The sequence below is a fragment of the Halichoerus grypus genome, chromosome 3 (genome assembly GCF_964656455.1).
Source record: "Halichoerus grypus chromosome 3, mHalGry1.hap1.1, whole genome shotgun sequence".
Taxonomy (NCBI): domain Eukaryota; kingdom Metazoa; phylum Chordata; class Mammalia; order Carnivora; family Phocidae; genus Halichoerus; species Halichoerus grypus.
In genome coordinates, this window is record NC_135714.1 from 13,600,215 (window position 1) to 13,615,603 (window position 15,389).

The 15,389-nt window shown below is 44.1% G+C and overlaps 1 protein-coding gene across 5 annotated transcripts in view; it reads right to left on the minus strand.

Annotated features, from left to right (window-relative positions):
* FAM184B (family with sequence similarity 184 member B) overlaps positions 1 to 10,351 on the minus strand; it is a 152,333-nt gene extending 141,982 nt beyond the window's left edge. For all 5 annotated transcript variants that reach the window (XR_013446295.1, XR_013446296.1, XM_036072089.2 and 2 more), the window contains exon 1: positions 9,906 to 10,351. Coding sequence is in view for 3 of the 5 variants with exons in the window: in XM_036072089.2 (XP_035927982.2) it covers positions 9,906 to 10,052 (147 nt within the window). In the remaining 2 variants the exon portion in view is untranslated. The remainder of the gene's footprint in view (positions 1 to 9,905) is intronic.
* Between the last annotated feature and the right edge of the window lie 5,038 nt (positions 10,352 to 15,389).

A 15,389-nucleotide genomic window follows, 5' to 3' on the forward strand; every position in this document is an offset into this window, starting at 1 on the left:
ATGTTGTATGTTCCCACCAGCAGTGTGTGAGGGTGTGATTCAGTTTTAAGGTCACTCTGGCTGCTGTGTGGAAGGAGGAGTGATGCAGACATCAGAATGCTCATGCAAAAGTGAAGGCATCCAACTTAAAGTGTACCTCATGGTGTTTTATGGCAAAAAGATTTTTGTGAGATAGCCAGCTTTACACCATGAATCACATCATTAAATGGAAAGATTCCAACGGAGAGAACTTGTTAAAACAGATCTGCAGTTTTCCAATCTCGAATCCGAAAGCAAACTGGTATTGAACATCTGTCCCCAAACAAGCTCCGACAAACAGGAGGGTATTTTCAGAGAAGCTGCGGGAGTCAGTGGGTCCAATAAAACTTCCACACCTTTAAGCCATGAAAACATAGGGCTCAAGTGGGAGCCTGTTGCTGAGGACTCCTGTGCTAACAGGCATCACTCCTGCTGCCTTGGGACACTGCCCCTCTGTCCCAGAGAAGGGCTGGCTTTGTTCCCATTGCTGGTTTTGATGACTGCGCAAGAGTCTTGTCCCTGCAGTTCTTCCCGTTCAGAAAGGGAAGGGAAACCAGCATCTATCAAGCTCACGCTATGACCAGTTGTGGGTGAGATGCTCCACGTTAAGTCAGTGAAACCTCCTCTGTCAAATCATCAAGGAAGAAAGACCTATTTTTTCCTATCAGAGATGAGGAAAGTTGACCCCTTTGTATTGGAAGGTCAGAAAAGGCCTCTCTAAAAAGATGGTCTTTTAACTGATACCAGCCATGTAAGAAGCAGGAGGAAGAACAGTCCAAGGTAAACTCCAAAATTGTTCATTAGCTCCCCAGGTCTCTTCATGTTTATTCTCATTTAATTTTCACTTATATTTACTAGTATAAATAAGAGTAAGAAGTATCCCTCTAGAAATAAATCAAGTTTAAATTGACTGAAAAGATAACTTTGAGTCAAAATTAGAATTGTTTTGGGGCACCTGGTTGGCTCAGTCGGTTAAGCATCTGCCTTCAGCTCAGGTCATGATCCCAGGGTCCTGGGATAGAGCCCCGCAACTGGCACCTGCTCGGTGGGGAGTCTGCTTCTCCCTCTCCCTCTGACCCTCCCCCCTTCTCATGCTCTCTCTCGTCCTCTCTCTCTTTTTTGTCCTCTCTCTCTCTCTCAAGTGAATAAATAAAAAATCTTTTAAAAAAAGAAATTATAATGTTTTTCCTTACTCTTTCTGATTATACCCAGGACCTATTCTCCATAACAATATCACCCACTTCATCCCTACAGACATCCACTATCTCCCCCACACATTAGGATCACTGTCTCTGCTAACCTGTCTTTTTTTTTTTTTTAAACAATTTATGGGGCGCCTGGGTGACTCAGTCGTTAAGCGTCTGCCTTCGGCTCAGGTCATGATCCCAGGGTCCTGGGATCGAGCCCCGCATCGGGCTCTCTGCTCAGCGGGAAGTCTGCTTCTCCCCCTCCCGCTCCCCCTGCTTGTGTTCCCTCTCTTGCTGTGTCTCTCTCTGTCAAATAAATAAATAAAAAATCTTAAAAAAAAAAAGAATTTATTTATGTGTGTGTGAGAGAGAGAGATAGTGAGAAAGAGCACGAGGGGTTGGCGAGAGGGAGAAGCAGATTCCCTGCTGAGCAGGGAGCCCGACGCGGGACTCGATCCCAGAACCCTGGGATCATGACCCGAACCAAAGGCAGATGCTCAACCAACTAAGCCACCCAGGTGCCCCTCTGCTAACATGTCTTAGTAGACGTTGGACCAGGGGGAGATCATGTAAAAATCGATGGCATGGCAGACAGAGTAGAATGTGTGCTTCTATGGGCAGATCACTCCATGAGGAAAAAGGGAGGATGAGGAAAGAGCTCCGCCCAATCCCTGCTCTCAGCCTCACTAATTGGATACACCTTCTCCTTCCATGGGAAAAAGTAGTGAAGATAATTGGGAGAGGTTATGGAAACATAAGGATGACCAGGAAAGAAATATCATCTCCACCACCCCCCCCCACACAGCCAACACTGGGTACTGGATGTCCTGGTTCTGTCAATACGTACTAATGTAACGTCGGGCAAGAATGCTGGCCCTCTCTCCTGGGTCTTGGATTTTTCCTCCCTCCATTAAAGACGGTGCTTCCCTCCTGTTGTGCAGAACTGCTGTGCACACAGAGGATGAGTAAATATGTCAAAACCTTTGCAAAGAACACAAACACTATAAAAAAGAATGAAATCTTGCTATTTGCAACAACACAGATGGATCTGGAGGGTACAATGCTAAGTGGAATAAGACAGAGAAAGACAAATACCCTATGATTTCACTCATATGCAGAATCTAAGAAATAAAACAAATGAACAAACAAACAATACAGAAAGACTCATAAATATAGAGAACAAACTGGTAGTTGCTAGAGAGGAAGAGAGTTGGGGAGATAGGTGAAAGAGGTGATGGAGATTAAGAGGTACAAACTTCCAGTTATAAAATAGATAAGTCAAGGGGTACCTGGATGGTGCAGTCGGTTAAGAGTCCGACTCTTGGTTTTGGCTCAGGCTGTGATCTCAGGATGGTGAGATCGAGCCCCATGTCGGGCTCTGCGCTCAGTGGGGAGTCTGCTTGAGATTCTCTCCCTCTGCCCCTCTTCCTCCCACCGCGCTGTCTCTCTCTAAATAAATAAATCTTAAAATAAAATAGATAAGTCAAAGGGATGAAAGTATAGCACAAGGAGCGTAGTCTTGTTCCTGCAGTGATTTTTGTTTTGAGCTTTGTGCAATGTATGAAACTGCTGAATCACTATGTTGTACACCTGATATTAATATAACATTGTCTCAACTATACTTAATAAAATAAATAAATAATAAAAGGGGGGTGAGGAACTAACATAAAGCCTTAAAGTTCAAAAAGAAAACATTACAAACACTAAAAAAAATCATAAGGTATTACTGATGTGTAGAAGTTGCAGGCCCTTGATTGCAGGGTCTTCCAAGAGACTGGCACAGATCCTTTTCAAGGGGTGCCTGAGAGGGTCCCGTCGGGTTATTCTACTCCTTACACTTTTAGCTTGGCAGCTTCTGGCACCTGACAGGACGGCTCCTTGCCTCCTGGGCACTCTTCCTCCGATCAGGAGATGGGAGGGAGTGCCACGTGTATGCGGTTATCACGCTTGCGGTCCCAGTTCCTGAGAGGCAGTCTTCAGTTCGAGAGATGGCTCATGGAGAGGAAATGCAGACGTTCCCATTCATTTTCTTGGTCTAATATAAAGCTTCTATTTGGGACAAGCCATTCTATGCCTCCTTGAAAGTTGGAACTGGGGAATCCCTGGGTGTGAGGGATGCCAAGCCTTCTGGGTATGAGGATATGGAGAGCCCTGCCAAAAAAAGAATCAGCTGGAGGTTGCTAGGACAGGGCAAAAAGTAGAGGCTGGCCTGACAGGCCCAGGGTCAGGGCTGGGCAAACCTGCCTCATGCTTTCCCAAAGGCTTTAGTGGGGTAATGGATGTGCAACTTCGTTTGGCCCAAATGACTCCTCTGTGCCCACTTTACCACTTAAAGCTTCAAATGCTCTGAAACATGGTTCTTGACCCTGAGTTAACATCAAGAGTTCTTGAGGGGCTCTGAGAAAAGGCAATGCCTGTCACTTCTCTCTCCTCTCCTTCACAGATGGGGCCCGGAGCCTTGTATGCTTTGTGTTTGTTTTAAATTTTTTTATTTGGAAATGATTTCAAACTTAGGAAAACACTGCCAGAAAAAGAACAATACAAAGAACATCCCCATACCCTTTATTGAGACTCACCTGTGCTTCACATTTGTCCCATTTGTTTTATCATTTGCTCTTTTTCTAAATTTTATTTATTTTTAACTTATTTATAAAATAAAATGCTTTGAGAGTAAGACATCATACTTACGTCCTTAAAAGAAGACCTATTTTGGGGCGCCTGGGTGGTGCAGTCAGTTAAGTGTCCAATTCTTGATTTCGGCTCAGGTCATGATCTCAGGGTTTTGAGATCGAGCCCTGTGTTGGGCTCCGTGCTCAGTGAGGAGTCTGCTTAAGATTATCTCTCCCTCTCCCTCTGCCCCTCTGCCCAACCCACACTCCCTGCACATGCGTGTGTGCGGGCACTCTCTCTCAAATAAATAAATAAATCTTTTTTTTTTTTTTAAACTAAGACCCATCTCAATGTGCATTACCTCAGAATAAGGATATGTTGTTGCATAGCCACATAGTATATTTTCAACCCCAGCAAATTTAACATTGACATACACACTTTTCACTTCTCTACCATCGTATTCCAGTTTGTCAGTAGACTTGACAGTCTCCTGACAGCATTTTTCCTTCCAGTAGAGACTCCAGTCTAGGATCCATCTAGTTGTCTCACTCGTGTATTTTTTTTTAAGATTTTATTTATTATTTTGACAGAGAGAGGGAACACAAGCAGAAGGAGTGGGAGAGGGAGAAGCAGGCTTCCCTCCGAGCAGGGAGCCCGATGTGGGGCTCGATCCCAGGACCCTGGGATCATGACCTGAGCCGAAGGCAGATGCTTAACGACTGAGCCACCCAGGCACCCCTCACTGGTGTATTTTTAAAAGCTCCCCGGGCGCCTGGGTGGCTCAGTCGTTAAGCGTCTGCCTTCAGCTCAGGTCATGATCCCAGAGTCCTGGGATCGAGCCCTGCATCGGGCTCCCTGCTCCGCGGGAAGCCTGCTTCTCCCTCTCCCACTCCGCCTGCTTGTGTTCCCTCTCTCGCTGTGTCTCTCTCTGTCAAATAAATAAAATCTTTAAAAAAAAAAAAAGTTCCCCAGGTGATTTTAATGTGTACCTTGGACTCTGAACAACCGTGTGAATGAATATTTATTACCCTAACACATATTGAATGTCTACCAGGTGCAAAGTACTGTGAATAAATTAGAGTTTATGATTTTTAAGGGACATACTACATACAAATCAACTATGACATCAGATGGATAAATATCATGAAAGAAATGTTAACCAAATCTGTGGGAGGAAACTTTAAATTTAACAAGCTTACTGAGCGTCTACCATGTGCCAGGCATTGTACGAACTTCTGGAAAAACAGATGTAAGAAAAAAATAATGAATGCACAATTAATAATTAATGAATACATGGTTAATTTCAAAGGCAGGGTTTTTCAAAGGCTTTTCTTGGGCGAAGTGAGACTTAATAAATAAGTAGGACTCAACTTTTAGAGATGAAGACATTTCAGGAGAGTAAACATCAAGAGAAAAATGAAGGGAAATAAGTGAACCATGGAGTAAGTAATGTACTTCACTGTAACCCGAGAACTGGGAGCATGGGGTTGGATTGGGTTTTCCTGGAAAAGTAGGCTGAACAATGTAAGATGACAGTCACTTTGGAAAATAGTTTGGCAGTTTCTTCAGAAGTTAAACATAAATATAACATACAATCCAGGGACCTGGGTGGCGAGTTAAGCATCTGCCTTTGGCTCAGGTCATGATCCTGGGGTCCTGGGATCAAGCCCCGTGTCAGGCTCTCTGCTCAGTGGGGAGTCTACTTGTCCCTCTGCCCCTCCCCACCCCCCTGCTTGTGCTCTCTCTTTCTCTCTCAAATAAATAAATAAAATCTTTTAAAAAAATAACATACAATCCAACAATTCTATTCCCAGGTATCTACCCAAGTGTAATGAAAATGTGTGTCCACACGAAGACTTGCATAGGAATGTAATGTTTGTAGCAACATTATTTACAATAGCTCCAAAGTGGAAATTACCCAAATGTCTGCCACAGAAAGTGCATATCCATCAATGGGATACTACTGAGCAATGGAAAGGAATGAATGACTGACATATGCTACAACATGGATGAACCTCAGAAACATTCTGCTAAGATTAAGCAACTAAGTGAAAAGTACCAGATGGAAATACCATATACTATATCCATTCATTGAGTTGAATGTCTGGAAAAGACAGATTTATAGAGACAGAAAGTAGATTAATGGTTGCCTGGTGTTGGCGTGGGAATGGGGACTGACTACAAATGGGTACCTAGGATAGGTTTCTTTGGGGATAGAAATGTCCTGAAACCCGGATTATGGTTATAATGTAATTACTCTGAACATTTACCAAAAAATGTTGAATCGTACACTTAAATAGATGAATTTTGTAATATGCAAATTATACTTCAATAAAACTGGAAAAATTAAGTTATTAAAATCAGAAAGGAAATTAGTAATCTTAGAAATTAAAAATATAATTGAAATTCTAAAACTTAACAGGACTTAAGACTTGAAGACGGGAAATACTCTGGACTGGACAACTTATTTAGAGGACTGGCAAACAGAAGGATTGGATTAAAGAATTCACCAGGATGCAACACAGAGGCAAAAAGAATTTTTTAATCACATTTCAGGATATAGATGAAGAGGCTTCCTCACTGACCTAATGGCGGTTCCAGAAAAGAGAATGTAGTCAATGACAAAGAAACATTATTTGAAGAGAAAATCATTGATAATTTTTCAGAATTAAAGAGAGCACACCAGTCCTCAACAGAAAGTACACTAGCATCTAGAAAGTTCTGGTGAAACTGCTAAACACCAAAATAAAACAAACACAAATCTTAAATGCTATCAAGAGAAAGGCAGACTGACCACAAAGGAATGAAACAGTCTGACAGTAGAATTTTTACCAGCAACAACCAGTGCCAGAAAACAATGGAGTACCTTCATCACTGTGCTTTGGGAAAATAAATGTTCACTAGAATTTTATACCCAAATAAATTATCACCCAACACTGAGGGCAAAATAACAACAGTTTCAAATATACAAAGAATTCCCTCCCCCACCCAGACCCCTACAGAAAAGTTTACTAAGAAATAAACTTCAGGGGCACCTGGGTGGCTCAGTCGATTAAGCGTCTGCCTTCGGCTCAGGCCATTGAGTCCCGCATCAGGCTCCCTGCTCAGCGGGGAGCCTGCTTCTCCCTCTCCCACTCCCCCTGCTTGTGTTCCTGCTCTCGCTGTCTCTCTCTCTCTCTCTCTCCCTGTCAAATAAATAGATAAAATCTTTAAAAAAAAAAAAAAAAAAGGAAAAGAAATGAACTTCAGCTAGAAGAAAAGTGAACCCAAAGAGAAGGCTTTGGATTCAAGAAAAAATAGTGAGAGGTGATGAAATGTCAGTGAATTTAATTAAGGCTTGATTATAAAAATGATTTTTAAATTTAAAAAAGTCAAATACTCTAGATAACAATGGCAAGATGGGAAAGGAGAGGGCTGTTAAATGGCAAAGTTTGCAAAAATCTTTTGCAGGAATGGGGTGCCTGGGTGGCTCAGAGGGTTGAGAGTCCAACTCTTGATCTTGGATCAGGTCATGATCTCAGGGTCATGATCTCAGGGTCCTGAGATTGAGCCCCAGGTGGAGCCCCAGGCTCAGTGGGGAGTCTGCTTGAGATATTCTTTCTCCCTCCGCCCCTCCCCACTCCCCTGCTTGCTCTCTCTTTCTCTCTAAAATAAGTAAATAAATCTTAAAAGAAAATCTTTTGCAGGAAGAAAGAATTACACAATAACTTTGTTAGAAAAAATTATAGTCAAATACGTATGTTGAAAAAAAAAGACAATTCTGCGAAGAATAGAAATAAAACCTAACACCCTCAAACCAGCAGTGGAAAATGAGGGAATATAGATCATTTTACTAATCCAATAGAAGGCAGGGACGGAGGAAAAGGAAGAATGAAAAAGGATGGCACATGAAAAACATGAAACATGATGGAAGAATAAGCCCAAATATATTAGTAATCACAATTAATGCACAAGGATTAAATTCACCTGTCAGAAATACAACTAAAATAGAACTTAACAGAAAGATTCAATCTAATGAGATGGAAAATACACACAAACATTAGCCAAAAGAAAGGTAGCATATCGATATCAATATTAAAATGTCTAATTTAATCAATTAGCATAACAACCGTATAAAGAGGCACTACATAATAAGAATCCATTATGATTTCTAATGCAGAATATCCTTTGAGAAACACTGCCTACTGTGCGCTAGGGATCATGCTGCTTTCTCCACTGCTGTCATCTTCAGTGCTTGGCACATAATAGGTGTGTCATAAATACTGCTGAGTGGAATGCTTACCACATTGTATTGAAATGATCTATTCGTGTGTTTCTTATACACAGGGGTAGGGACTGTGTCTTAGTCAGTTTCATGCCATCAATATTCAGCACAGCACCTGGCACAAAGTAGGCACTCCATAAATTCAACTGAATTCAAGGTTAATCTCTTCCATAAAATCTCCCCTAACTGTTCCTGCCCATAATGATTTACCCTTTGTTTCCACTTCTATAGAACTCATAGTTTGAAAAACCCAACTTAGCAATTGATTATACAGTAGTGTCTTTGAGTTTTCTTTCCATGTTTCAAACCTTGTGTCTCCAAAAACATTTTAGATTCCTTAAAGATAGAGATGTCTTATATTGTGCCTAGAGCCTTGAATCAGTATTTTTTAGGGGTTGATGTCACATTTGGATAAATGTAGATTAGATCAGTTGGTGCCCGCCACACATGCCAACGCTTCAAGGGGTATCTCCATTCCCTTTTTTCAATCTTTGACTAAAGAAATCACTGTCTGGAGGGGCGCCTGGGTGGCTCAGTTGGTTAAGCAACTGCCTTCGGCTCAGGTCATGATCCTGGAGTCCCGGAATCGAGCCCTGCATCGGGCTCCCTGCTCAGCAGGGAGTCTGCTTCTCCCTCTGACCCTCCTCCCTCTCATGCTCTCTGTCTCTCATTCTCTCTCTCAAATAAATAAATAAAATCTTAAAAAAAAAAAGAAAAAAAGAAATCACTGTCTGGAGACAGGCTCATATGCAAATAATGTAGAGAAGTTGATGGGAGGGGCAGGAGAAGGCAGCTAGTGTCCAGTTCCAAGACTCTGTGCTCTCTTCCTTCTGGCAAAATAGTCAGAGAGGAAAATGCCTGTGAACCTACAAAAAAATGGGTGTGGAGGGGTGGGAGGGAGATAGAGAAGAGAGCATGCCCCATATACTACTGAACAGAATCTGGACCTGACCCTTCCACTAGCAGGCATGGTATCAGGAGTTTATTATGAGATCAAAAGGAAACCCCACGACAAACAGCTATATTCCCCCACTGGGACCTTGTAAGAGAGGGATTTTGTTTCCATCTATACACAAGGCACAGGAGGGGAACCTACAATAAGAAGCTCCTAATAGGGAAGCTGCAGAGAGCTAACCAAGGGCAGTGTGGCATCTTCTTGGTGGTCTTCATCGGGTCCTGGAGAGGTTCAATCCCGTCCCTGGGAGTAGGTAGGGAGATGGGCGGGCTGACCTCCCAAGGTCTTCTGTAATCCAGTAATTAACTGGGGACTCGTGCACTTCCCCATTTATGCTCTTACACACATCTGCACCAGTCTGATAGTAAGTCCCCCGGGCTGCCTTCCAGGTTTAGTACGGCGCCAGACAAGCTGCTGGCACTCAACAAATGGCTCAAATATTTGTTGAATGAAGGAATAAATTCATCAAGTGTTTAAATAGAGCCCACATGACCTCCCCAGCTGTAAAGTACAATGATGAATAAAATCACAACATTCCAGACCCGATCATTTGAGCAGAGCTGGCAAAGGAAAACAAACGCGCGCGCGCGCGCACTCCCACCAGCGCTGATTCAACTAGGTTTCCCACCTTGGGAGCACAGACCACCTGCTCAGCACTGTAGGAGTTTCCTTGGCAAGGATCCTCATTCTCCAGACAGGCGCTTCCAGAAGGTCAAGTTACCAAGATTTAGGACCGCTTCCCTTACGGGTCGGCCTCCCAGACAAAGTTTCTGCCCGGATTCAGCCTGGGCCTCCCCTGGGCCCGTCCCCCCTCCCCCAACCTGGGGCCCCCAGGGCGCGCAGCTCGCCGGCCCGCAGCGCCTTACCTTACCTTGGTGAGCTGGGCGATCTTCTTGCACATTTTCACGTGCATCTCGGGATCCCAGTCCATTCTCCCGTCGGCGTCACCGCGGGCATCAGCTTTGGAGTCCTGGCAAGTCCCGGACGCGTGAATTTTGCTGTTGAGGACAGAAGCCATGGCTATAACGCGTCCAACACTCAAGGGTTCTCGCTCGTGTTCTCGCTGCCCGCGGTGTGCACGTGCGTGCGCGCGCGGGCGTGTGAGCGTGTGGGCTTTCTCCGGAGCGGTGGCACTGCAGTCCCGCCGGCCTCACCGCCGCGCGGCCCCTGCCGCCCCGAGGTGCTGGCCTTTCGGCCGGTCCGCGAGCCCACACTCCCTGCTCCGGCGCTCGCTCGCTGGCTCGCCGGCTCTGCGGGCACCCGCACCCTGCGGCGAGACGCCGAGGATCCGCACGTGCCGCTCGCGACCCGCGCGCCGCTCTCCGGCGGGTGAGGGTTTCGCGGGCAACAGTGGAGCTTCCGCGACTAGGAGCCGCCGGCCTTGGAGAGGTTTGCGCTGGCCGCGCGCCGCGCTCTTGGACACGTGGGTGGCTCCGGGCTCCGGACTCAGCAGCGACTGCCCCCGCCCGTGGTGGGCATCCCAAGCCAAGGAAGAATTAAAGCCGGCCTCAGCGTCTGGCAGCCGGGGCGCACGGTCTGGGAAGGGGCCCTTGGCGATGTTCTCCGGGGCGAACGGGTGGCGAGTGACAGGGCACCTTGACCAGCACACTCAGCCGGAGGCTCCGGAGCCTTCGAGCTCGGCGCCGAAGGCGGAGATGGGGGGGCGGGAGGTCTTGCGAGGGAAAGGGAGGTAAGAGCAAGTCGCGAGGACGCGACGAGGTACCGGGACCCGGGCGCACAGTGTGGGCCCCAGTCGGGGCTGCGGGTAGCCGCCCCCCTTCCCCCATCTTGGGGAGGAGCCCGGACGTTGCGGGAGGATTGCCAGAGATCACCGAACAAAGGGAAGAAGCCAAAGGGACGGCCGAGGAGCTGGTGACAGAAATCTGGGACAAGAAAGCGCGGAACGTACAAGAAGCGGTAGGAGCGCGGAGGAAAAGTCATCAGAGAGGTAGAAAGGCTGGTAGCAGGTGTGGGAAAGGAGGAAGCAAAGAGGAATGGAGTAGTTGACTAACAGATGGAGCTGAAAGTCTAAGTAAACCGAGCTCAATGAAAGGGAAGTGACTCATCCATATCCACACTCTTGGCCACTGGCCAAATGGAGCCAGAATCTTGTCATCAGGCTTACGAGCTTGTGCCTTTTTATTTTGCTTGTTGAGTGGAGGAGTTAGCGACCAAATTTCTTTGTGGCTTGCTTTCTCTGGGTTCAAACAGTGGGCTTTGGGGAAAGTGACAACACCCTGATCAGATTTTCCTAACGTGTGAATAACAGCATTGCCATAATAAGCAATTTTCATGCTTAATATATTTCATTTTACAGACGGCTTTATATCAGGAGTTTTAGTCATCTTGATAAAGCAAGCAAGCTCCAAAGGGTTTCAGAAACCACAATCCCATTCCTCTACACTGCAGGTAACAATACCCATTTTTATAGATAAGAAAATAGATCCAGAACATTTGTACCAAGCCAGGCAATTGCAAGTAGCCCAGTTGTGACTGAAACCAAGATATTCCTGTTCTAAATTTCTTCCTCTAGCCCCAGTATACCACACTGGGTAGGAATGGCCAATGATATACCAGTTTTTGGTTCCCGGTATATCATCTTAGGTTCTCTCTCCAAGACAACATCTCAGTTTCCCAATTCATTTAGAAAACAGAAAGTCTGAATCAAAATCACTGCCAGGAGATTGTTATATAGATTCTTGGTCCTATGCTAGACTCCCTGAGTCAAAATACTTGGAGTTGAGGGTCCGAGAACGCACATTTTAAACAATCTCCCTTTAGAGTAGTTTCTGCAGGGTCTTATTACGCATTAAATTTTATAGGAATTCAACCACTGTGTAAACTAGAGGGAAATTAGCCTTTTTAGTCCAAAACTTTACCAAAAGCTGTGCACCATTTTGGAAAATCACATCATCAATGGCCACATGACTCATGCTATTTGGTTGTCAATACAACACACTTGTATTTGACACATTCGTGGTTGAGTCTACCCAGATGTGCAAGCATCCGAATACTGCTTTATGTCATAAAGTTAATCATATCAGATCATTTATATATTGAAATACACATTTAATTATAATGACTTTCCTTTTATTTCTTTATCTTACTGTCAAGAAATTATACTGATTTTTTAAAATGTGTGTATTCATATAAAAAATTATCTCTGAATTTCAGTATAGTAACATGAACATTATAAAAAAAAGTGACATCAGGTCTGAATGGGATTGAGAATCACTTCTGTAGATGATCATATACACACTAAAGTTTGGTAAGACTGCGATCTAACCCCAAGTTTTACTTATTTAAATATGATCTTATTAGATCTAGGGGCCAAAATATTTTCCAGTGGGATATCTTTTTTTTTTAAGATTTTTTTTTTAAATTCATCTGAGACAAAGAAAGAGAGAGAGAGAGCAGGAGCAGGGGAAGGGGCAGAGGGAGAAGCAGACTCCCTGCTGAGCAGGGAGCCCGCCACGGGGCTCCATTCCAAGACCCCAGGATCATGACCTGAGCAGAAGGCAGACACTTAACCAACTGAGCCATCCAGGCACCCCGCCAGTGGGATATCTTATACTTTCAAGTTCTTAATGGAAGCCTGGAAAAACCCCAGATTCCCTTATCAGGCTTTGTCGGACCACAGCTACTAAGTAAGGAAGATACTATAAGCTGACCTGTCTTGGAAAGAGTTCTCTGTAGCTGAGATTTCCTAGCACTATGATTAGTAGGTCCTTTCACACTATCAGAGCAGAAGGGAATTAAGCACTGTATCAAATATGGGGTGTGTGTGGGGAACATTTATTAGACCACTAATATGATCTTGGCATTGTGCTATGCTCTTAGCACATGTCCTTACTTCCTCTAAGGTACTTATTATCATTGTCATTCTACAGACTAGGAAATTGAAGATAAGGGAGGCTAAGCACCCGATTTTATACAGCTAGTAATGGATCTGGGTCTATCTGACTTTGAAGGCTATTCTTCCCAGAGCACAATGCTGGTAATCTGAAATTCTTAAAAGCCATAATTGATTTGTTCTTTCTGTAGATTATAAAAATGTAAGCTTCTTATAGTACTCCTCTCCCCAAAAAACTCACCTGTAATAAAACAAAATATAAGCAGCAAGAAATTACCCCCAATCTTACGCTTAGAGAAAACTACCGTTAATATTTTAGAGAAGCTTCTTTTAGATGTCCTCTCTGTACACATCTAGATGCATTCATGTACATAAATACATTTTTAAAACATAAATGGAATACTGTACATCATGTTTTTGAATCCTATTCACTCAATATAAAAGATATCTTTTTCCTTTTTTGTCAATAAAGATATACATTCCCATTTTAAACAACTAATATCCCGTTATATACAAAATAGCATATTTATCCTATCCCTTATTGAAAAAAAAATTTTTTTATATTCTAAGCAAAATGTTTCATATATGTTTGCTATGTGTATTTTCTTTCTTTTGGTGGGGGGGAGGGGCAGGGAAAAAGAGAGACTTTTTTTTTTTAAAGATTTTATTTATTTATTTGAGAGAGGATGAGAGGAGAGAGAGAGCACATGAGAGGGGGGAGGGTCAGAGGGAGAAGCAGACTCCCTGCTGAGCAGGGAGCCTGATGCGGGACTCGATCCCGGGACTCCAGGATCATGACCTGAGCTGAAGGCAGTTGCTCAACCAACTGAGCCACCCAGGCACCCAGAGAGAGAGAGAGACTCTTAAGCAGCATACTCAGCGCGAAGCCCAACATGGGCCTTGATCAGGGCCTGAGCTGAAACCAAGAGTCAGACCCTCAACCGACTGAACCACTCAGGCACCTGAGAATATTCATTTCTGTTCTAAAGGACAGGAAAAACAAAAAGGACATACGAAACTCATGTGTTAAGTGTAACGGGAAAGCAAATAGCTTATGAGATAGAACTGTTTAGATGTGTTAAGTACAGAAAGCATACTGTAAGACATGATAAAGATTGAATGGAAAATATATATAGAAGGGATGGAACAAACAAGAGGGTTACTAACTGAAAATAATGGAAAGGCCAAGGTGTAAGTTAAGATACCACTTTCGGGCCAATAACTACATTATCCCCCCAAATGCTGTTCGTTGTTGACACCCATCCTGGCCCCATGGATGTTTTGCTTCAGAAAAACAGAAAGCATGGCTCACAGCAGACCTCTAACCAGGCATACTTGCCCTGCACATTTCTGATAGAAGAACGTTTTGGCTCTAGGCACCCCTCTATCTGCTGAGCCCCCTTTCCAGTTTCAGCTGTGGTCCTCATAACCGCACTATCAGAAGTGAAGGTCGATGCAGCAGACAGGACATAAACACTGCATAACACAGGATTCAGGTAATATGGTCCTCCCAGCTCCCTGGCACCTTATCCTAAACGTCTTAACCGTCACTGACTCCTATTGAAAAGTGATTCACTAAACTATGTGATTTTGAGCATCTTAATTTGGGCTGTGGTGTTTCCTGTCCATGACATACAGGATAGCCTGTCTGATAGTGTATTTGGAGGTTACCACTGCATCGAGATAACTTCCTGCATGACATCACACGTGGATCGTTGCACACATGTGCAAGTATTTCCATAGGAATAAATCCTAATAAACCAGTTTCAGTAAGTTAGCACATTTTAAATGTTGATGCTATATTTTGTTATACCATTCTCTTGAAGTTATTCCAATTTACACTCTCATTAATAGGGCACAAAAATGCATGTTTTCCCATACCCTTGCCCAAACTAGCAGCTATTGATCTTCAAATAGCTTCCATTTTAATAGGTGAAGAGTGTCTCCCCCTACACACCATTTGTGTGAATATTAGTAGGGCTGTTGGAACACCTTTCCAGAAACCGATCAGTTGTAGGAATTAAACTTTTTTTTCCATTGTTTTCACCGGGCTTTCTTCGTGTTGAAATAACTTTCTAGGCCCAAGACAGAGTGTTCAGAATGCCACATCAGCAACCTGAAACTTAAGATAACTTTTGTGTCCTTGTAAATGCTTTGCCTGACCAGAAACACAGTATATCCAGTCAGCCAATCCTCAAATGCCAAGCCAGTTCGGGCTCTGTACTTATTTCCTCTTCCTCCTCACTCCAAACAAGGCTGACTATGTGGCCCCAGCTAATCAGAAATTTTCGATTTTTCTCTTCCTTGTTCTTTTTTTTTTTTAATTTTATTTATTTATTTGACAGAGAGACAGCGAGAGAGGGAACACAAGCAGGGGGAGTGGGAGAGGGAGAACCAGGCTTCCCGCAGAGCAGGGAGCCCAGTGTGGGGCTCGATCCCAGGACCCTGGGATCATGACCCGAGCCGAAGGCAGACGCTTAATGACTGAGCCACCCAGGTGCC